Source organism: Amphibalanus amphitrite, unplaced genomic scaffold (assembly GCF_019059575.1).
Source record: "Amphibalanus amphitrite isolate SeventyFive unplaced genomic scaffold, NRLGWU_Aamphi_draft 000111F_arrow, whole genome shotgun sequence".
Taxonomy (NCBI): Eukaryota; Metazoa; Arthropoda; class Thecostraca; order Balanomorpha; family Balanidae; genus Amphibalanus; species Amphibalanus amphitrite.
In genome coordinates this window covers 394869-417806 of record NW_024881606.1, presented here as the reverse complement: position 1 = coordinate 417806, position 22938 = coordinate 394869, and the positions used below count along the sequence as shown (strand labels likewise).

The window sequence follows — 22938 nt, the reverse complement described above, 5'->3', positions numbered from 1 at the left end:
ATTTCTCTTCCTGATAGGTATTGTTCCGAAACATTCCTACAAACACCCACGGTATCGGTTGGGAGAAAGCTTAAATAAACACATCCTCTCAGCCAACAACGTCTACGATAGTGACGAATTCACGATGAAAGACGCCGTGTCTGAAGGTGTTTGTTCTATCGTTTGGATATCTATAGCCGATCGTCTTATCTGACATAGCCCGGTGTATGTAGCTTGTGCCCAGTCACAGGGCTGCTGCGCTATCAGAGCGGGCGTTAAGTGTCGTGTGGCGGAGCCGGCGAGCACTCGACACTGTCACAGGATGGCCACGGCATTCTGACGTGTCACATGTATACTCTGTGAGCAGACACGCCCCCGACACCGGCACCGACCGTACGTAAACTGTATACATTGAGCGGGGCAGGCATGTGGTGCACGTGACTCGTCGGCGTACTGTCAAGGACCTTCACTGAACCTTGACAGTGAATGGGTGGTTCGTTATGGTACTTATTTAAATAACAAAACACGCTAATTTTCGTATCAATTCGTTCAGACATCAAGGCTACGGGTGCCGTCTCGTCTCTGGCTCCGCCACTGCGGCTCGGACCCGATAGGTTATCGGCGCCCGGGCGGGCCGCGCGGAGCTCCGATAGCCTCCGGAGTCCGCTGCCACTCCTCATTGTGTCACCATGGGGCTGATGCAGAGGCTGCGACGCTCCTTCAGAGCTCCCAAACGCTCTGACGCCGGCAAATCTTCTGTAGCCAGCACGTCCGTAAAATCAGCACCGGCCGCCTCGCGCGCGTCCACCACATCGTCGCCGTCCCGTCTCAGCAGTGGAGTGAAACCAGTCCCGCCCCCAGCGGCGCCGGCAGCGAGCGGCGCTAAAACTGCGCCGGAAACAGTCGGGCCGAGCGCGGTCGACGGACAGGCGAGAAGCGGCGGCAGTGGTGAGGGGAGTGGTGTCGTCAGTGCTGGCGGCAGTGGTGCTAGCGGAGCACAATGTTGTGACGTTTCTGGCTCTGGTCCGAGGTCAAACAGAGCCGAGTGCGCGGCAGTTCCGAATGGCACGGTCACTGGCGCTGGCGGTGCGGCTGCGAGCAGTGCAGACTCGGTCGCAGTGCAGCAGCTGGCGACTCAGGTCAGTGAGGTGAGGGCCGAGCTGGCCAGTCTGAAGGAGCTGGTGCACAGTCTGGAGGCTAGGGTAAGCAGGGGTGTGGTAGCGCCGCGCCGACTGCCGCGAGCCAACTCGTACCAGCCGGGCACCAAGTCTCTCGTCACCAGCTCCGTGTCGCTGGAGGAGGGGCCCGACTGTGTGCTCAGCGACGAGGAGTTTCATGACGCGCTGGCCGTCAGCCTGCTGCATCTGGAGCAGGAGACTGGAAAGAGGGACGAGCTCAGGAGGAAGAAGAGTGCAGAGATGAAGGAGGAACAGCTCAGACGACAGAAGGAACAGGAAGATGAAGATGCTGCCAAGGAGACGAAGCAGGAAAATGGCGAAAACACCCAGGATGGAGCCAAAGAGAAAGAGAATGTCGATCAGTCTAAGGACACAGCCAGAAAGGACAGCAACGGCGAACAACAGGGCGAAGAAAGTAAGGACGAATCCTCGAAAACCGAAACTCAGCCACCCACTAACGCTGTGAAAGGACCAGCGAAGCCGCAGCGGTCTCTATCAAGAGAGCCGGACACTGTCGACTCTGGCGGTGTCAGTGTGCCGGTGCCGGTGCCGCCGGCGGCCGCGCCGCGCGGGGGCTGTTCGGGCAACTGTTCTCAGCTGGGCCATCCTCTGGCTGCCGAGATTGAGCGAGTGGTCACCGAGCAACTGGGACTGGTGTCGTCAGATGTCTCGGACGGCTGGACGCTGTTCGCGCAGCAGGGCGACATGCGCATGTACCGAATGGAGCTACCGGCTGACAACAAGTCGGTCGACCCGCTGAAGGCCGTCTCCAAGGCGGACGGAGTGACAGCGCGCGAGCTGTGCCGCGCCTACTGGGAGCCGACGGTGCGTCTCGACTGGGAGACCACCGTCGACCGTGTGACTGTGCTGGCGCGGCCTGACCCGAGCACGGTCATCTGCCACCAGCTGCACCGACGCATCTGGCCCGCCCAGCAGCGCGACACCGTGTTCTGGTCACACCTGTGCCGGCGGCGTATCGGCGACCGTGAGTGGTCCATCACGGTCAACCACTCGATCTCCGGTCACCCGGACGAGCCGCCGGCGCCGGCCGGAGCTGTGCGTGCAACCATGACCGCCACCCTGGCCGGAATGGACGAACAGGAGGTGAGCGGAGACCGGCGCCGGCTGCGCTGCCACGTCGCGTACAGCTCGCACGTGAACCCCGGCGGCTGGGCGCCCACCACCGGCCTGCGGCTGGTCTACAAGCGCGAGTACCCGCGCTTCCTACAGCGGTTCACTACATATGTGACGCAGAAGAGCCGCGGAAAGCCAGTGGAACCGTGATAGGGAATGGGAGATTGAGTGGGGCTTGCGGCAGCGAAGGAGGGGTGAACCAAGTGTGATATGGATGGATGATCGATAGTGGTGTTGAATGAAGTGTTATTTGAACATAGCCAACATGTAATCGAGCTGATAATTGTTCCTAGAAATGAAATACAAACATATACAAGTGCGGATATCCAGTAATGTCTGTGACCACTGGCCAGTTATATTCGAGATGAAAGATGTACTGATACTCGTACAGTCAAGTATCATATCAGGTGGCATTCATGATGTGATAGTTAACCTTCATAAAGGTGCACAGTTGATGGATCACGGAAGGCCTTTTCACGCTGCTTTTCTAGGTCGCATCCCGGGATAGGTAGCGTCAAGTTGAAGGCGGTGCTCAAGGGATTGTCCAAAACAATCATGAATGTACCACAGCCATTTAAATTTTCAGCTTGCAACCAACATTGAATAATGCAATGACATGCAAATACCGTATATGCATATGTCAAGCTCAGCAAATGGCTTACGGGTATGCCTCATCTATAAGACGTAAATGTGACACGCTTCAAACGATCACTAACGTACCTATGTTTTCTCACAGGGGCCATCGGTTAGCGCAAAAAGCAATTACACCGTAAACTTCCTATCTCTTCTTGATAGGTTCATAGGAAATGTCTCGCAATGTCCTGCATTTGGGACACTTCGCCGACACTCCATCTCTATTCTCCCTCCACACCTGTCCTTCGTCTGAGGAGGGTCACCAGCAGTCAGCACCCAACACCCATCCACACCTGTGCCTCATCTGCTCCGGTGGGGTCACAGGCACCCCCTGTGCCTCGTCTGCTCCGGCGGGGTCACAGGCACCCCTCCACCTGCAGGGCCCCGTTCTCCCAGCCGTCCTTCTCACATCCCCGTGAGGCCGCTGGTGGCGCCCCCTCCCTCTGCTCGTCGCCCTCTGCCGTCGGGTGGTGCAGCTCAATGCAGAACAGGTAGACGAAGGCACCGAGAAGGCCGCCAATGTAGCCGGCCACCACCGGGATCCACCAGAACTGGTGACCCACACTGGGGAGGGGGAAAGAGAGGGGTCACGACCACCCGGAATCTATCAAAACTGATGCCTCACCCTTATAGAAAGAGAATAAAAAGGGAGTCACGTGTCACGACCAACGGAATCCACAAGAAATGACTCACACTGGAAGGAGCGAATAAAAGTAGTCATGCGCGTTAGACACCAGCCTTCTATCCTTGGCTCTCTGTCCCCGGTTCCCGAAGGACGTGGATGCCACCGGCTTGTGTCCCTGTTCCTGGAGGGCGCTCCCACCTGTCCAGTGTCCGTGTGCCCGGTCATGAACGGTGCCCTTCCTTCTTCAGTCCCAAGTCCCTGAAGGTCACCCCTAGCTGTATAGTGGATAATGGATATGCCCATTGCCCATGTCCCTGATGAGTCTTCTCACAGGTGTCCTGGTGTTTTACCCTGAAGAGCCTTCCCAAATGTCTATGCTACCAGACCCTGAAGGCGGTCCCCAACTATCTTTGACTTCCGTCCCTGAAAGGCTGTCCCACTTGCCTGTGCCCCTTGCCTCCGAAGGACCTTCCCACCTGAACACCTGTCGGTAGCCGATGACAAAGGAGTAGATCCTCGGCCCCAGGTCCCTGGCGGGGTTCAGCGCCGCGCCCGTGTTGGAGCACGACGAGGCGATGGCTCCGTACAGAACGATACCCACGCCCACGGGCAGCAGCGGCTTCGGCACGTTCATATTCTGTTTGTCGGATATAGCCATGATGCCGAACACCAGGATGGCAGTTCCGAGCACCTATCAGAGGAAGGGGAGAAGTATGGTGAGCTTGGGATCTGACTTCGAGCGCATGACCTGGCCTGCTCGAAGACGGTGGTGGCAGAGAAGGGGTAACATGTACCTAAATACACCAATTCTAAACATGCAAGATGCAAAGATAGACACGCATTACGAATATTAATTTGGATTGTTTATTTATGTGCTTGTTTTCATTTGATTTGTATAGACTCACCTTCCACACGCGGTCTTCACAGATGTTAGGATAATTTCGTCTTAAACTGTCCTTACTTATTACTTATTATGTCCTTACTTATCCTTACTTACAAAAAAAGCTCTGATAGAAATCGAATATTTGCTGAAGGTTTTAGCGGAGTTCTATAGCCTTGGTTTTAGCAGTGTTATTGGGCATCTCCTATTGCGAACGTCTTTCTCTGTTGCATAAGACAAGTTGCATAGTGTTTCGTCGCAATTAAGTTCGTATAATTATTAAAAAGGACTGTCTTACCTCCACGATGTCTTCGGCGCACCTGTGGCATGATTTGGCGCTGGTTTTTGAACTCTTCGTATGAAGATATGACGTTTGACTACAAGCTGTCTTGAATGTACATAGATTCGCTCAAGCTTTATCTGTTATGGGCCGCGAAGATAAGTCCTAAAGGTGAGAATTATTTTCAATATCGTTCTCCAATTTTGGTGTGTTTTGTGGAATTTTGGCCTGAATAAATTCCTAAAACCCTTGCAAGACCCTGATTTGACCAAGCACGTGACGTTGTTGCAAGACGTCTTCTTCGAGTAGTCACCAACTTTGAATGTGACACTACATAGTGACATATATGTTCACTAGCAAGTTATTCGTCTTGAACTAAACGGAGTCTGAACCATGTTCGGAAGGGTCTACACATACGTACTGCTTACAGCTGTGATTTTGACCGCTGTAAGTCAAAGGCAAGATACCGTGGAGTACTCACCCTGGTCTAGCTGCAGGGTCCCTGCTCAGCTGACCGTCATACTCCCACGCCCAGCTCCCTGCAAGCGACACCACCGCAAGTATGACAATAGACGTTTGTATCTTGTCCTCTTACTACTATTAGCTGGTGACGTGGAGCTCAACCCTGGCCCAACGCATGCTGTGAACGACACTGATATTGAACGCGCATGCAGTGCTCAAAGAACTGACGAGTCTTCAACATGCATGGTGTGTAACAAAGCCTCCGATCGACTCGTGTTGCGGTCCCGCACTAGAGCAAATGCAGTGATCAAGTGCACATTTGCTGACTGCTGCAGTTTCGTTCACAGTCGCTGTGAGGAACAGAGGATCGGTGAACTTGTCACAGAATGGATATGTCCTATTCATTCTCAGGACTGTGACAATCACCAGTCACATCTACAAGGCTCACCATTACAGCCTACAGGTGGTGATCGTGGTGATGGCTCCGCACGCGCCCTCCGTAACCACATAGGCTCACCATCCGAGCAGCAGCAGCCGCCACCCGAGCAGCAGCAGCTGCCAACCGAGCACCAGCAGCCGCCACCAGAGAGGCAGCAGCCGCCTCCTGAGAGGCAGCAGCCGCCACCCGAGAGGCAGCAGCCGCCACCCGAGCAGCAGCAGCTGCCAACCGAGCACCAGCAGCCGCCTCCTGAGAGGCAGCAGCCGCCACCCGAGAGGCAGCAGCCGCCACCCGAGCAGCAGCAGCTGCCACCTGGGAGGCAGCAGCCGCCACCCGAGAGGCAGCAGCCGCCACCTGAGCAGCAGCAGCCGCCATCTGAGAGGCAGCAGCCGCCACCTGAGAGGCAGCAGCCGCCACCTGAGAGGCAGCAGCAGCCGCCACCCGAGCAGTGGCAGCCGCCACCCGAGCAGTGGCAGCCGCCACCCGAGCAGCAGCAGCCGTCACCTGAGAGGCAGCAGCCGCCACCCGAGAGGCGGCAGCTGCCATCCGAGCAGCAGCAGCCGCCGCCACCTGAGAGGCAGCAGCCGCCACCCGAGAGGCAGCAGTCGCCACCTGAGAGGCAGCAGCCGCCTCCTGAGAGGCAGCAGCCGCCACCTGAGAGGCAGCAGCCGCCACCCGAGCAGCAGCAGCCGCCTCCTGAGAGGCAGCAGCCGCCATCAGAGCTGCCACAGCCGCTATCTGTGCCTTCCCAGCCGCCGTCCGAGAAGCCACTGTCACACAATCGGTCGCCACCGACTGAGCCATCTGAGCCTGTGCCTGGACCATCATTCCTGGCGGTCACTCTGATGGATGTGATGGAGGCAGTGCGACTGACACAGCTTAAAATGGACAGGATGGCTGAAGACATCAGTCAGGTGAGGCAGCTGGTTCATTCATTGCAGCAGCAGAACGGCTGTCAACCTGAACGCTCTTCAGCGTGTCATGCCCAGTACCCAGCAGAGGCTGACACACAGCAGCTACTGACAGCTGAGGACTTATCTCGCCAACACCGGACGACCGCTGGAGAACGGCACGCCGGTCGCCAGCCCGCTAATGCAGGGACGTCTTTGCTGGTGATCGGTGACTCCAACGTGAGGCGCCTCGAGGGAATGAGTGAACGCGGCCCCAGTAAACCCGCTTTTCACTCCATCTCAGGTGCCACTACCGAGCACGTGAGACAGGACATCAGCCAGGCCATACGCAAATGTGGTGCTAAACGGGTTGTTATACATGCTGGGACTAATGACGTAACTCGCAAAGGATCCGAACTGGTCGCAAAGGACATATTCAGTTTAGCTGACCAAACTAAGCGTAGGGATGGTGTAAGCGATGTGTTTATATGTAGTATAATCCCAAGAAAGGACACCGGATCCTTCATCTACAGCAGATCTGAGAGCGTCAACAATAGGCTGCGCACTCTTTGCTCACAGAGTCCTGACATCAAATTTATTGACTTGCGGCAGGCACTGCACAGCTGTAGATTCAGCGGATTAGCGAGAGACGCAGTTCACTACAATAGGGAGGGTGCCACGCAGACCCTCAGATCGATCTTACAGTTGACAGGAAATACTTTTTTATAGGGTCTGAGCACCGAAGACCCAAACATAGTGTAGTTAATGAGCCAGCCAAGGAATCGTCAGGTTCCCCAGTCCCCGCGTCTCGTACCTCGCCTTCCTTGCCATCAGTAGCCGCTGCCTTGGTCTCGAGTCCATGTAGAGTGCTGGATACCAGCATCAGCCATAGTCGCGTGCCGTCATCAAAATACGTCTTATCAGTAGGTAACCTGAACGTAAGATCTTTGACACCCTCATCAGATATTGTGTCAGATTATGTTAAGCGTCACCACATTGATGTGTTGTGCCTTACAGAGACTTGGCTAAGGAGGGGTGAGCCTGATGTACCCATTGCCAGTATGAAGTTGGCCAGTAGAGTCGATAGGTCGAGGAAGAAGGGCGGCGGTGTAGCCATCTACTGCCGCAATGACCTTACGTTCTCGAAACTCTCTAGCCCGGCTCTTCATGGCTCCAGCCGGCTTGAGTTAACTTGGATAAATGTACAGTGTGGCCATAACCGAGCACTGGCCATAGGTTGTGTCTATAGACCGCCCAAGTACGATGGCATTAAATTAGATTTTGAGGCGCTAGAGCTATCGATTCAAAAGCTCTTATCGGCAGGTAAATGTGTTGTATTGTGTGGCGACTTAAACTGTGATCTGCTTCAACCAAACCTTCCCCACGTTCGATCACTGCTTTCTGTCATCGGCAATACTGGACTGCAACAGTGCGTCAGCCACCCGACCCGCATTACAAGCTCTAGTTCCACCCTCATTGACATAGTTCTTGTTAGTGATTCTTCTATTGTGACAGAATGCTCTTCGCTAGACTGTATTGCATCCGATCATAACTTAGTTATAGCAAAAATTAAAGTAAGGAGAACTAAAGTGAAACCCAAAGCAATAACATTCCGCAACTGGAAAAATATCGATTTTGAGTCATTTTCTAGAGATTTACGGACGATTTCCTGGTCACAAATAGGTGATGATACTTCTCTTGATGAGGCTTGGAAAGGGTGGACAGACTCTGTAACTCCTGTCATCGATCGTCATGCTCCATTCATTACTATTTCACTTAAACATAAATCTGGTTTTGGTATTTCCGCTGAAACAAGACAGCTTATCCGTTCAGCAACTATTCAGCTGCGTGTGTCTCGTGTCTCTGGTTCCCCAGCTGACATTGCTCTTTATAAGCGCATGCGCCGGCAGGTAAGGAGTGCCATCTCCTCAGAGCGACGTTTAAAATTTGAGTCCAGTATCACAACTCATTCATCCAGCAGAGATACGTGGGATCTGATAAATTCGACCTTGGGTAGGTCAAAGGCCACTCAGGTCCTAGATAAGCATACAGCACAGTCATTTAATGACTTCTTCTGTTCGTTAGGGTCTAATTCATCCACCAGTGCTAATGTTGTTGGGAATAGGAATGACACTGACGTTGTTTCTGGTCCAACTAGAGTTTTATCCACCAAATTTGATCTTCGTCCAGCAACACTGGCCGAACTTCGTTCTGTAGTGCGTTCGCTCAAAATGCATTCATCAGCTGGTCCCGATAAGCTGCCTACATTTTTATTTAAGTCTTTCTCAGGCAGGCAGCTTCTGCCGCTTTTGCGTATTTTGAATGCCTCCATCAACAGCGGTACCATACCACTGTGTTGGAAAACTGCAGAAGTTGTCCCTATTTTTAAGGGTAAAGGTGACCCCAGGGATGCGACTAATTACAGACCGATTTCTCTGTTAAACGTTGTGTCTAAGATTCTTGAAAGAGTTGTTTCACTTCAGCTTAAGACATATTTAGAAGACTGTTGTCTGCTATCGGACGAGCAGTTTGGATTCCGACCTGGTCATTCCGTAAACCATGCTCTCATTGCGTTGACAGAGTCAATTCGGTCCACCATCGATAGCGGCAAAATATGTATCTTGGTGTCATTAGATCTGAGCAGAGCCTTTGATTCTGTTGATCACAGTATATTGCTTCAAAAACTTTCTCATTACGGAATTGAACACCCCTGGTTTGAGAGCTACCTTGCTGAGAGATGTCAGTATGTTCGAGGCTGTGATGATTTTAGAGGCAAGGTCTCATCAGGTGTTCCGCAAGGCAGTGTCTTGGGCCCAATGTTGTTCAATTTGTTTGTCAATGATATGACTTCTGTTGCCAATAACTTGGGCTCCCTAGTCCAATACGCAGATGATACTCAGATAATTGTTTCAGGTAAACCTCAAGACATTGATGACATTATAAATCGTCTTCAAACATTGCTGAACAGGCTTCGTGTATGGTTCTCTCGAAATCGCCTGACGATCAATGTCAGTAAATCACAAGTAGCTGTTTTTGGCTCTAAAACTATTTTGAGGCGAATCAACTTGCGGAGCATTACTATCTTTGATGCTGTGATACCCGTCAAAAGTACATTGGTGAGTCTAGGCGTGACAATAGACAGTTGTTTCACCTGGAGCAGTCATATTGACAGCGTCGTAGGCCGATGTATAGGCATGTTAATCCGCCTAAGTCACCTTCGTCATGTGTTACCTCCCAAAACCATCGTATTATTAATAAATGCTCTAGTTCTTCCTCATCTTCGCTTCTGTGTGTCTCTTTGGGGCACATGTGGTCTGGCTCAGAGGAAGAGAATATCAAAAATTGTCAAATTTGCGCGGCGCATCGCAGGTAGAGAACATCAAAATATTGCATGGCGCGGTGACCTCGAGTTGGAATGCAACATTGCTGTCCTCACCGTTGTTCGCCAGTGCCTACTCTATCCAGAAACCATGTCGCCGTTACTTTCATCCCTCTTTAGGACCAGGAAATCGGAACGTAATACGAGACAGGCTTGTAACCTTGATCTTATTGCTCCTAAAACTGACTTCTTAAAACGCTCCTTATCATACCAGGGTTCAAAATTGTGGAACAGTTTGCCGACACAGATAAGAAGTGCATCTAAAAAGGAATTGATTAAATATCTTCAAACAAAGGAGCACACAGTTTAATTGTCATACATGGGACACATGGTTATTTATATCTTCGCGTATGGATTGCTTCACACTGCGCCGAATATTGTGTTAGTCGATTAAGTGTTGAAATTGTATGCATGTGTGCGTCTGTTTGTGCTATGCCACCGTAATGCCCACTGTTCTGTGGTTGGTGGATGTTTGCCATAATAATAATAATAATAATAATACTTTCGTTCGGTCTAAAGCCTTTGTCATGTTTTTCTAGCTTTATGAAGGTATCTAAACCTGATTATAGGTATTGTTATTGGCCGGTAGGTGTATCTAAACCTGTGTAGGTAGGTACTCATAGATAGAGTTTTCACCTTTCAACGGAATTATAATACTTTGTTACAGGATATCGATTTTGTCACGAACTGATGTACGTAATTGTGTACAGGCAGTTGGACCGCGATGCGGCGAAACGAAACTATTGTTTATCTTGATTATATATGTTCGACAAAGGCCAGTGGCCGAAATATCACATATTTTCTATCAATAAAGTACATTTTTCGGCACTTTTTTATTCAATATCGAGGAAAGGTCATGCTTATATATATTCAAATAACTATTACAATGCTCCTCGCACAAGCACTTAACTCCATCAATATTAATTCAAATTAATTTCTTGATATGCAGCTTTGTGATGTAGCCATGTGTCAACACAATAAATGGACGTAAATGCATCATCTACCGTATACACAGCAGTTCACTGGATAAATTTATTGTTAATTACCAACCGATTTACCTGGTCAAAGAAGGCTCCTCCGATTGATATGCTGTTGTTCGGATAGGTGGAGAATATTCCATATATTGTCGGGTTGAGTCGATCGGTGTCGGACTGAATCAAATCTGTCGCAGAATGGCACAGCCGAGTGATCGGTACGGAGTAGGTACTGTTATCGACAATCACAAATCGTCGATCACATTTATCGTGTCGATGAAACGTTTTCGTTCTAAAATTGTGAAAAAGCAGCAAACTGATTAAAAACCTGTTAACCCGCGCCCCACTGGGGGGGGGGGGCTATTTATAGCCCCCCCCCTCCCGTTTGTCTGCAATAACATCCAAATCGCTTGACGTATCGACGCCAAACTTTCAGTACCTTAGGCTGCATCAATTTGACACCTTGTGTCAAAATTTGAACTTCGTATATACTATAGGTCGGCCGGAAATGACGTCAGAGTGACGTCATGTTCGGCCGATTTCGACGCAAAACATTGAACCACGGCAATCGCTCCCAAGAGCTCAGTTTTTAAGCTAGATCCAATTTCTTTGCATGAGAGGACTCAGAATAGACTGCGCTATCAAACTGATATCTCGGATTTTCGAAATTTTGAAAATTTGGAAAATTTAATATAATAAAATCCAAAATTTATATTTTTACATTTTTTTCAAAAAGTTTTTGACTTTTCGAAAAAACCGGAATATATGTGATAGAACGCATTATTATGACTAACTCTAGCAAGTTTTAGCTAAATATCTTCAAAAATGGTCAAGTTTTACGCATTATTGCAAAAAAATTCACAATTATTAATTTTTCAAATCGATTTTCAGCACGTATTTGACATCGTACGCCAATATAAATAGCACCATCGTGTTCCTGAGCTCAAACTGCATCCAATAGGCACATTTTTTGTTGAAAAATTTCAATTTCAAAATTTGACCTTTTTTGACCTGAAAGTGACCTGACCTAAGCTAAATTCGACTCAAATGACCTCCAATGACACAGACGACATCAAATTCGAAATCTCAGACCTAAATGGACCATAAAACATGTGTCACGTGACCGACTCATGATTACGAGCGAGCGAGCGCAGCGAGCGAAGCGAGTCTTTTCAATATACCTAACGGAAAAATCTCAGTATGAGCGGCCCGGCCCGGGTCGGCCCGGCCCGGCCTGTAACGCTTTTGAGAGGCTTATATCTCAGCAACCGCTGCACCGATTGGCCTGCGGTCTTTTTTGCGGGGTAGCCCCATCCCTTCTACCCCGTAATTGACTACTTTTGATACATCTCAGTGACCGTCATGGCACGTGCCACGTGAAAAGTCAAGGGTGTTCAAGCTGTTTTGCAAAAGTAGTGATTTTTAGAGGCTCATATCTCAGCAGCCGCTTGGGCGATTGACTTGCGGTAATTTTTGTAGGGTAGCAGCATCCCTTCTACCAAAAATAGGATACTCTCGATGCATGTGGGTCACCCCCAGTGCACGTGCAAAATACAACAATAAGAGGTGTCAAATTTGTTCCCATTTTAATAACTCGGCAATTACTGGGGCGATTTCGCTGAAACTTGGCATACAGGTAGGCACCCACCAGGCAATGCATTCCCATGTGTTGCGGTTAAGGTGCTACTGCACGTGCGCACGTGCAGGGGGCGCTTCCAGATCTCGAGAACGGCTTGGCTGATTGCGCTCAAATTTGGTACACGGTTGGGGACCAGTTAGTAGGGTGCCGTGCAAAAGTCAGATTGGACCCCGTTTGCACGTGCGCACGTGCAGAATGCCGCTTCCAGATCTCAGGAACGGCTGGGCCGATTGCGTTCAAATTTGGTACACCGTTAGCGACCGGTTAGAAGGGTGCTTTGCGCAAGCCCGTTGGAAGTACCCTCTCGCCCTTCCGCACGTGCAGCCTGCAGGGTTCACTATCTCGCTCGCTCGTTCTTCGCCCAAAAGGCGTTTTACTGGTGTAATATTTTCGTGACCTGTGATGACCTGACCTTGACCTGAAAATCAAAGTACAAGTTTGGTACCCTCAGGGTATCTAGAGCATCTGTTCACGAGTGTGTGATCCAAAAATGAGCCTGATCTGACTTGTAAGACGGCGGCCAGAGCCCAAAACGTGAACAAGCCAAAATGTTAATAAATTTTACTTTGACCTGACCTGTGACGTCATCGGTGACCTCGAGGTCAATGAAATTAGGTTTCGTTCGACAGTTTTTCCGGGGCTATCAGACGCCGTTTGAATTTTAACGATCGGCCCAGTAGTTTCGGAGTTAGGAGGGGGGCTATGAATAGCCCCCCCCCCCCCCCCAGTAGGGCGTGTTATACGCAGACCCCAGTGGGGCGCGGGTTAAGAACGCAATATCAAATTGAGCAACTCAAGCAACAAAATGTATAAGAATTGTAAAATGCCTATCATGAATAGGGGAGAGCGGGGCCAGTTGAAACACGGGGTCAGATGAAACATGGCTTTATTTTCAACAGTATGCAACATATGGCGTTGCCGACACCACTGCGCATCCGCGCTCGACCACTTCCTTTGTCAACGGCGTTTGGGCGGCAAACGGACGTTAATTTTGATATGACACTTGTTTTTTGTGTTTTTGAGGGGCGTTTGGGAGAAATCGTTTTTATGAATATTTTGTGATATCTCATATACCTTTGTTTGTTGAAAGAAGAACTCCTGGCTCCGGAATAACACCTTATTTGGCCCTTCATTCAGCATGATGCCGTCCCTCCAGCTCGTTTGACATGTGCTTTACGGCGCATGCGAGATGGCGGGAGCGGATGGGGTCAATTGAAACGCTTCTCTGAGGGTCAGTTGAAACAGGGCCACAGGCCGTTTCAATGGACCCCGGTGACCTTTGCAATGGTTATTGTTCAACGGCTGTAAACATTTAAGGAAATAGTCCACCTTTGAAATGAGCTTTTAAACTGAAATAGTAGTTTACTAGAGCTCAATTTTTGACCCCTTTTTCTTCAGCCTTTTGCTTGAAAGCGCACTATAGCCTGATATATTTCTCATTTTTTTCATCCGCCCATTTTACCATAGTCTATGTACTTTATGTCACCTATTATGAGGAACTTTGCACTTTTAGCTTTCCAACGACCTATTGAATGTAGCATTTGGAAAAGTAAACCGGACAAAATATCTCCTTAAGAAAGTGGCCTTAAAGAGGAAACCATCCCATTGTTAAGGATAGGTGCAATTGACCCCATGGGCTGGTTCAATTGACCCTCGCATCGGGGTCAATTGAAACGGGCGTAGAGCTGTTTTATAAGCATGCGTTTGGCAGCAAAATATGTTTGAAACATAATTTTACATATCTTAAAATAAAGCCAAAAGAGCATATTTTTCCATGGCATTGTGCACTTTTCGATATGACAACTAGATCTCGCTGTGCATGTCAATATATAAAAAGTGGTTCAATTGGCCCCGCTCTCCCCTACCTTCATCAGAAAAAAATACATTTAAAAGAAAACAATTCTCTTTTTTGGCAAGAAATGACTATAAATGTCACTGGTATGATTTGGGTACGTAATAAATAGTACCTAAGCACAAAAGGTCAACGATTACTTTCTTAAATTTAGGCGCTTGAAGAAATATTTACTCGTCTCATTAGGGCTGATGGACACATACGTTAAATCTCATGTTGGCTTATCATGGCCATGGCCATGTGTCAAGCTTACCAAAGAATAGAATGTGCGTCAGGAGCGCGCCGATGAAGCCGCCAATGTACTGGGCACCGGTGAAGGGTAGCAGACGGGTCAGGTCACATCGGCCCGACAGGCAGAGCGCCAGGGTCACGGCTGGGTTAATGTGGCCGCCTGGAAATATCGGTCAGCTGAGTTCACGACAGGTCATAGTCCGGATCAACTGGGTTTGAGCAGAGTTATTTGTGTAAGGATAAATTAATTCAGATTTGGCTGATTCGGAGAACCTAAGAAAACGTGCAAGATTTGCTAAAGACTGAAACTAAACGAGAGAAAGAGAGAGAGAGAGAGAGAGAGAGAGAGAGAGAGAGAGAGAGAGAGAGAGAGAGAGAGAGGGAGAGAGTCAGAGAGAGAGAGAGAGAGATTCAGAGAGAGAGAGAGAGAGAGAGAGAGAGAGAGGGAGAGGGGGAGAGAGTCAGAGAGAGAGGGGGGAGAGAGTCAGAGAGAGAGAGGGAGAGAGAGAGAGAGAGAGAGAGAGAGAGAGAGAGAGAGAGAGAGAGAGAGAGAGAGAGAGAGAGAGAGAGAGAGAGAGAGAGAGAGAGAGAGAGAGAGACGAGCAGCATGTAAGGAAAAATATAAAATTTATGGTGCACCTAGGTTAAAAAACTAATGCAAGTGCCCTGAAGATGTTTATCAGTCTTGATGAAGAATTATAAACTCAAACAATAACAAATGCATAATGCATTTTGCATACTCATCACTCAGCCTGACATTACATATAACACTGACCGGACACACCACCCGTGGCGAACACGGCGATCATCACGGCGGCGACGTAACCCAGCGGGACGTTGACGGCCGCCACCAGCGGATTCCGCACGTTGTTCGCTATCGTAGAGTTGCCGATAAACTGTGACGGGAAGGGTTTCACACTTTGTCAACAAACTGGTACACACAACTTGTTTCTTATGGCACACAAATGATCAGTTCTAAGCGTTGCCATTTACCGTGAGATCAAGTAGTCGCTGGCCGCGAACCGTCTGCGTTACAAGTATATAGCGGAAGTAACTCTAACCATGTTTTTTACAACCGAATTTTAGCTGAATCCTAGCAACTAGCACTAGTCCACTCTCGCCACCAGCACAAAGCACCAGCGGCAGCACCATTCCCTACTCACCATTACTATCTGCCAGGCCACTCTACACGAGCACCAATCACCAGCACCAGCTCCCACTCACCACCAGTACGGCGGTTCCTAGCAGTTCCGCCAGCGTCTCCCTCAGCAGCGGGTGACGAAGGCGACAGACGCTTCGCAGGCGGCGCAGACGGAGCAGCATCGTGACTGAGATCGGCCAGAGAACAGACCGGCAGAGGCAGGGGTAACGTCACGTCACGTCTCAGACACGTCACGGATCAGGTAACGGCACGTTTCGGTCGTAGAATAGCCGAAACCGGCATACATAGTTAGGCAGATAGGACGTGATGTGTTTGCTGTTACCAGAAGTAGGTATAAGAGCGGTGAAACCAACTTTATTTTTGCAAGGCATTAACACTGCGAGCTAGCAAAGCAGTTGGCAGAGCAAGAATATTCGCATCATATTCGAAACAACAGAAAATGTTGACGATTAATTTAATTTAACCCTCGCCCATGTAGGGGGGGTTGGTGCAACCCCCCCCCCTGAGGTTTTTCTTAGCTACACGCCGAACCGTTTCAGATAGCCTGCTCAAATTTTCAGTACCCTATAGGACATCCTTTGCGCAACTTTTGGTATTTTTTTTGTCAAGGTCATGTCAGGTCACGGAGTTATGACGTCATAAAGGGAACAACCTCCGGCCAGATTTACGCTAAATTGGAGATTGCTTCACATTGGTATAAATGCCGACTGACCTGACACACTGATGGATTGTTTTAGAATCATAACTGGCTGATTTGACATTGGCACAATGTCCGTTGACCTTTTCAAGTTTACTAAAGGTCAAGGTCAGGTCAGTGACCTCGGTTGACCTGTAATGACTTCTTGCACTTGTATGCCTTTTCGGGGTATTTTGATGCCCTGAATTCGAATTTGCTATCCATTTCAGGCATCGTCGGTTGTTTCTTGTAGTCCATTTTGGGTCAGGGTCAGGTCAGTGACGTCACACGCCTGACGTGACCCAATGCACAAATGACCTTGCAGACTTCCGATGCTCCCAACGCATCATTTTTAGAGTTATGACATCGAAATACACACCAAACGATAGAGAATTGATCAAGGATCACGATAGTGAAGGTTTCAAGTCGACATCTCTTACCGTTTTGCCGCAATCGGCGCGGAAATATGAAAAAGTTAGATTTTTCCGAAAATTTGACCTTTGACCGGTCATAAGTAGGTCAAATATTGACCTAGGACCAAAAAAATATACCACCAATCGCGAGATCTCATTGAGAGCAATCCGTTGGTCTTTTCCGCTAAGCTCTACGACGCTCCGTTTTCAAACGCCAGGGGGGTTCGCACCAACCCCCCCCCCCCTGCATGGGCGAAGGTGGCAAAACACCGTTTACGGGCGAGAGTTAAACACTGAACTATCTTATAAGGAAGCTCAGATCAAACTATAAAACATATCGAGTTTCGACTATTGATTTATGACAGGAACGGAAAAAAATCATGTATGTAAAAGAATATGAGTTGCAAATCGTCTTGTCTAAGACCGGGTCTAAAAATCAAGCTTACCTGTAAACCAAAGCAGTGGTCGTGGTCGCCGTTTACCTGTGGTCGGTCGGCGCAGCGCTGTTGCACGACAGTCCGGCGGGGCTGCTGAGCTCCGTATGACCGATCTGATGGCCGCAGTCGGCTGCCACATGCCGTCCGGTGCCTCCATCCCATGCCGACGCCCATCGTGCTGATGATTTTTGAACGACCCCCGATTGCGGATGAGCTTTGTCCGAAGAGGACGGATTAAATTAACAGTGACTCGGCTGGAAGTGCTCTTCAGTCCATTGCGATCGATAACGACTGTCAGAGTGCATGGGGAAACGTGTCATGATGGGGTGACATTTGATTGATCAATTGCTTCAATGACAGCCTAGAATTAACCATTGCTTTCCGCCTCAGAAGTTTGTGATGAGAGGGTCTCAACCAACTTCGCCATGGGTGGGGGGTTTTTCCTCAGTTTTTCATCCGAAAAACTGAGGAAGCTCGAAAGACGCGGAAAAGATACAGAAAAAGGGAGCTAGATAGCTCGCCACAAGATCTTTTGGACTTATAAAGGTCATTTTTCGATCAGGGCATCGTTGTCACTACCGGAGTCACCAACGATAGAATTATCACACGAACTTCTTCCCGATTGTGACAGTCTTTCACAAATTGGCGTGTAACTTGTGAACCAAATGAGCTAGAGAGTCTCGGAAACACGCATTTGATTGCTGTTTCAAGACTCTTTCGCTAACATGACCTCATATTGGTCATCAGGCCAACCGTTTGGTTCTCAGGGGGCGAAAACACCAAAATAGACTTACTTTGCCGAAGCAACTTTTCCAACTATTTTTGCAATAACTTTGACGTGAATAATTGGATGATATGTATTTTATCACTGTCGTGTTTCTCTCGTTGAGTTGCATCAAATGAATTATAATTTGACCTGAAAATGTCAACTTCAAAATTTGACCAATGGTCATGGTCATGAACTGACTGGAAACGGTCATGCTGCAAATCAATCGATCAGTATTGATAACCTGAACCATACCTGAACACATGCCAAGGGGCTTCATTGTTTTTCTATGTCCCCATCAAATCCCAGGATTGCAATTTTTTTAGAGCCGTGATTGCTGAATCTGACCTGATGTCCTGACCTTAACCCTCGCCCTGGCAGGGGGGGGGGGGGTCGATGCGACCCCCCCCCCTAAGGTTTTTCGAAGATAGCGTAAAAACGGCGGCGCGCAGCGCCGCCAAATTTGGCACAGCCTATGGGGCAACCTTTTTACATATGACCTGAAAATTTCAGGTCCGGGTGACCTTAGGTCAGGTCACCAGGTCAGAAAAACCGGTACAAGGTCATGGTCAAATTTCAAATTTCTTTTTGCACCTGTCCAACTCACAGTTTTGCACTGATTTCCTTCAAACTTTCAGGATGTGCTAAGTTCACCGAGTTGTATAACATATAGTTCGGGTTTTTTGAGGTCACTGACCTGAGGTCAGTTAGAGGTCATTACGTCGTAATGTTAAGCCTATGGGAAAATACTAAATTCGGAAAATACTGGAGATATCCGCTTCGTTCTATCACTTTTGTGCTTTGAAACCACAGTACTCAACAGCAGGTCACTTGGTGCTTCTTTGTTTGGTGTACTTATCCATGGGTCAGGTCAAATGAGGTCAACTGAGGTCAAATGACGTTTTTGCCAATAACTTGGCACATAATGACGCTAGAGCTTAAAAAATGGTACCATTGTGTTCCTGGTGATCAGCCGAATCGAATGATATGCGATATGATGCAATTTGGTTAACTTTAACTTAATTTATTAATTTAAGTTTACTTAAAATTTAAGAAAAACTTTATGTACACTTCAGCAAGATAAAAAGTATATCATTCGACGCGCCTTGACGTGCTGAGTTCACTGGTGCTTTTCTTTTTGCTTTATCTTAATTAGATCAAAAGTTATAAGCGAAAAAACTTTTGACCTGTTTTTATCGAAATTTTTACATTTATACCCCCCAAAACCCCCCTAAATATTGACCTAGAGCAACCAAATTTGCACAGGGGCGAGAACTCCAGGGGGCCCACCTACCTACCGAATTTGGTGTTTCTAGGTGCCATAGGAGCCAATCGCGAGGCGGGGGTCACATCGACCCCCCCCCCCCCCCCCCTGCCAGGCCGTGTTATGAAAAATGCCCTGCCAGGGCGAGGGTTAAATCTGGGGTCAAATATTTTACAAACGATGCAATATTGATGCAAGATAAGCTATACCAAGTTTCGTGGTTTTCTTTATGCGCGCAAAAGGTAAGAGTGTAGCCAAAAACGCCCTCCCCCATCCGGGCGAAGGGTAATGAGCAGCTCACCAGTCACCACAACTGGCTCGCCACAGTTCAATCGCTTACAATTTGTCGTTGGACTGTTTCTCTAAACCGTACTCAGAAAGTCAATAGTCATTAAACACCGATCAATGTAATGTATTTGCATAACCTCTTGTTTGTACTCAAATTGCACTCACATTAATGACAGAAAAAAAACATTGATCAAACAACACATTAAATGGTAATTATCCTCCTTAACCCTCGCCGGACCTATTGGTTTTCTACATACGCGCCGGCCGAGGGGGGGGGGGGCGGGTACGACCCCCCCCTCGCCGTTTCGCCCCTGGTGGAGCTAGCGCGTCGCGGAAAAACGAGCGTGTGCGCCGTTACGAGACGCAGAGATTGGTACCCGATTTTAAGGTCCTAGGTCAACCGGTGACCTTTGAGGTCAGGTCAAGTGCCCCAAGGTACGGTTCAGTTTTTGGTGAATAACTTCGCAAAAAACGGCCGCAGAGCGCCGATTTTGGCAGCATCGTGTTCGTCTTGCTCAGGCGCGTCGAATGATATACTTTTTGTCCGGGTCAGGTCAACTTGGGGTGTTGACCTCAGGTCAAGGTCAGGTCAGCACCCCCAGGTCACGAAGTTGGTCGAAAGAGGTCATGTCGCATATCATTCGATTCGGCAGGTCTTCCTGAGTCCATTGGTGGCTTTCCCGACTCGCTAGCTCAATTTAATCAAGAGTTATTGACGAAAAACTAATATGACCTTGATGACGTCATAAATGACGTCACGCAAGGTCAACATTACAAAAGTGACGCATCTAACCTTGCAAGGAGTGCATAAAATCACTATTCTGTGTGCTTGAGATAGTTGGAGATCGTTCCCGGCGCCAGAATAGCAGTTTTAATTTTTCCCCATTGACTTATAATGGTGAGGTCACGAAAATGACCTGACCTCATATGACCTTTAGGAAAAATCCGAGATATACAAGTTGTGGGACTCATAATGGATACTAGATCCTGCAAGTTTCATTTCCCTGTGACATCTCCTCTGGCAGTGAGGGCGTTGCGAAGTTGCGACATCTGAAGACCGTGCAGAGGTTCACTTATGACGTCATAGGTCAGTGACCTGACCTGACCCAAAAATGCTGTTGGTGTCAAAAGATGCGGCTTGGATCAAAGGTCAGGTATGCCAAGTTTCAGCTCTCTATCGCCAGCGTGTTCGGAGCTATCGCGAAAAAAACCCTATGGGGGGGGGGCGGCACCCGCCGCCCCCCCCCCTCGGCCGGCGAGGGTTGACTTCATGACAGACCGCCCGTATCCTTGCTCACATTATAACTACGTTGTTGTTTCTGATCATCAGATCAGCCTAGCAGACAACCGATGTGGTGAGGCTAACTCCAGAGTACCTAAACACACCTCTACGGGGTGATCGTTTGAGTGACTGTGTGGTGACTGCCACCAGACACCCTCGCTCCAACTGTACGGGCTAAACCACGGCGGCGCATCAGCCGTTTACCGACTTGGTCAAATGTCTCCCCTATCCTCTCATTGCAGAGCCGTGGAGGGGCTTCGATAGACCGAATGGCATAGCCCAACGAAACAAAAAAGTTGACAACATTCTTCTGGTAGTGAGCTAAAAATGTAAGATTTTCAAATTAATTATACCTATCCTATCCATTAATTTCTGTTAGGAGCATTATCCACTATTATATTAGGTCGTTCAATAAGTAACGAACAATCGGTCATAACTTCTTTATTTCTTTATTTAACACTTTCAAACTTGTTAGATCATAGACCAGACAGAAATGTCTGGTCTATGATCTGGTCACAGATCATAGACCAGACATTTCTGAATGCAGCCTATGTCTCAAACCAGTCGCCGCCCGCCTGCACACACTTCTCCCAGCGTTCCGGCCAACGCCGGAATTCCGCCCGGAAAAACGTGTTTTCCGTCTTTTTCACCCAGTTCATGACGGCGCACATGACTTCAGCGTCGGTCTCGAAGTGTTCACCATGGAGGCCATCCTTTAGGGGACCAAAGAGGTGAAAATCTGAAGGAGCCAGGTCCGGACTGTAGGGCGGCTGGGGCATGATATTCAGCCCTGTCACGCGATCTCCTCGCGCGTGGCGTGAGACAAATGCGGTCGGGCGTTGTCAAGTTTCAACAATCATGTCACTACTATATGTATTAATATGTTCCGTTGCGTCACTGATGCAATTTACCTTTTGCTAGTTTATTCTGTCCGGACGTCATCTTTTTATTATACAAACGCCCGATGTATGGGGAATCGTTATAATGTCGATGATAAAAACGAGACATAGCTTGAGGGTCGTTGTAACCAAATATGTAACAAAATGATACATGTATTGGAGATGATTGACGCTTATTGCGTAAGATAACCTCTAAGAGCAGATAATTGACGAGCTCTGGATGGCTTTATTTATAGACTGTTGTTTGACTGTTTATAAATTAACTTCGAACGTAGCCGATGTGCACCGTCATTACGGTAAAAGCGTTGCTGGGTTGAGTCTTACCAAGCAAAACACAATGTTCTCTACATGCCTTTATCAATATAGACCAAGAAATACGAATTAAGAGACATTCGTTTGCAATTGATAGTCTCACGCAGGGATGATGAAAGAGCTGTCATGCTTTAATTTGAAAAACGGAAATATTCTGCCCAAATTTCCCGACCTCTACTCTCCGAGCCCTCTCAAGCCTGCGATCGGATGCTCCACTAGCGCCACGGACGGAGTTCTCGGGAGCTACAGCTCTTTGTAGATGTCGCTGCCAGCGGAGGAGTCCGCCCGAAGCTGGCACGGCTGCGGGAGGACTTCGGCTTCTCATGCATTGCATGCAGCCCGCAGCCCGTAGGTACCGACAACCGGCTGTCGGTAAGGATAACGCCAATCACGCTGGAGTATCAACTTGCAGACATGTGAATGAATCTAAGAAAAGAAAATACACCCTCTGTCCAAATTTATGAGTCGCAATTCTATCGAATAGAATCGTAAATAGACCCTTCATAGTATCTGATCGAACCCTTGGTGAGACAAAGAGATCACAACGAGGTTTCAGGTTTTTCCACATGTGCTTCATGATACTTATCTTTTTGTTAACCCAATGGCGAGAAATGAAGCAGGTTTATGTAACAAACTAAGAACTTTCGATAACACTGATCTTCGATTTGCTTAAACATGTTCTCGGTTTTATCGAGAAAAAGAAGAGAAGAATACCTACCACGCAGTGAGACGATCAGGGCTGTATACTTGCGGTTAGTGTAGGTAAAGAACACAACCTGACCGGAAAAGGTCATACTACACATCAGTTAAGATCTACATTGTTAAGATGAACACATTGTAGGTTCTTTTATTGCACTCTTCCCT

General features: G+C 48.5%; 2 protein-coding genes across 3 annotated transcripts; one reads left to right on the top strand and one right to left on the bottom strand.

Annotated features, from left to right (window-relative positions):
- The first annotated feature begins 284 nt into the window (after nucleotides 1-284).
- LOC122381017 (ceramide transfer protein-like) lies at nucleotides 285-2612 on the top strand. Its single transcript, XM_043364701.1, has one exon. The coding sequence runs from the start codon at nucleotides 669-671 to the stop codon at nucleotides 2439-2441; it is 1773 nt and encodes a 590-aa protein (XP_043220636.1). The 5' UTR covers nucleotides 285-668; the 3' UTR covers nucleotides 2442-2612.
- A 4-nt stretch (nucleotides 2613-2616) lies between these two features.
- Nucleotides 2617-17550, bottom strand: LOC122381018 (aquaporin-9-like). Of its 2 annotated transcripts, none has more exons than XM_043364702.1 (7): nucleotides 17273-17550; nucleotides 15800-15903; nucleotides 15351-15471; nucleotides 14598-14735; nucleotides 10938-11041; nucleotides 4026-4240; nucleotides 2617-3488 (listed from the first exon to the last, which is right to left on the bottom strand). In XM_043364702.1, exons 1-7 carry the CDS (start codon nucleotides 17418-17420, stop codon nucleotides 3281-3283), a joined length of 1038 nt encoding a protein of 345 aa, XP_043220637.1. In that variant the 5' UTR covers nucleotides 17421-17550; the 3' UTR covers nucleotides 2617-3280. The 2 variants fall into 2 exon arrangements, with proteins under 2 accessions (XP_043220637.1, XP_043220638.1); XM_043364703.1 differs by having other exon boundaries at nucleotides 17309-17550.
- Nucleotides 17551-22938: the final 5388 nt, after the last annotated feature.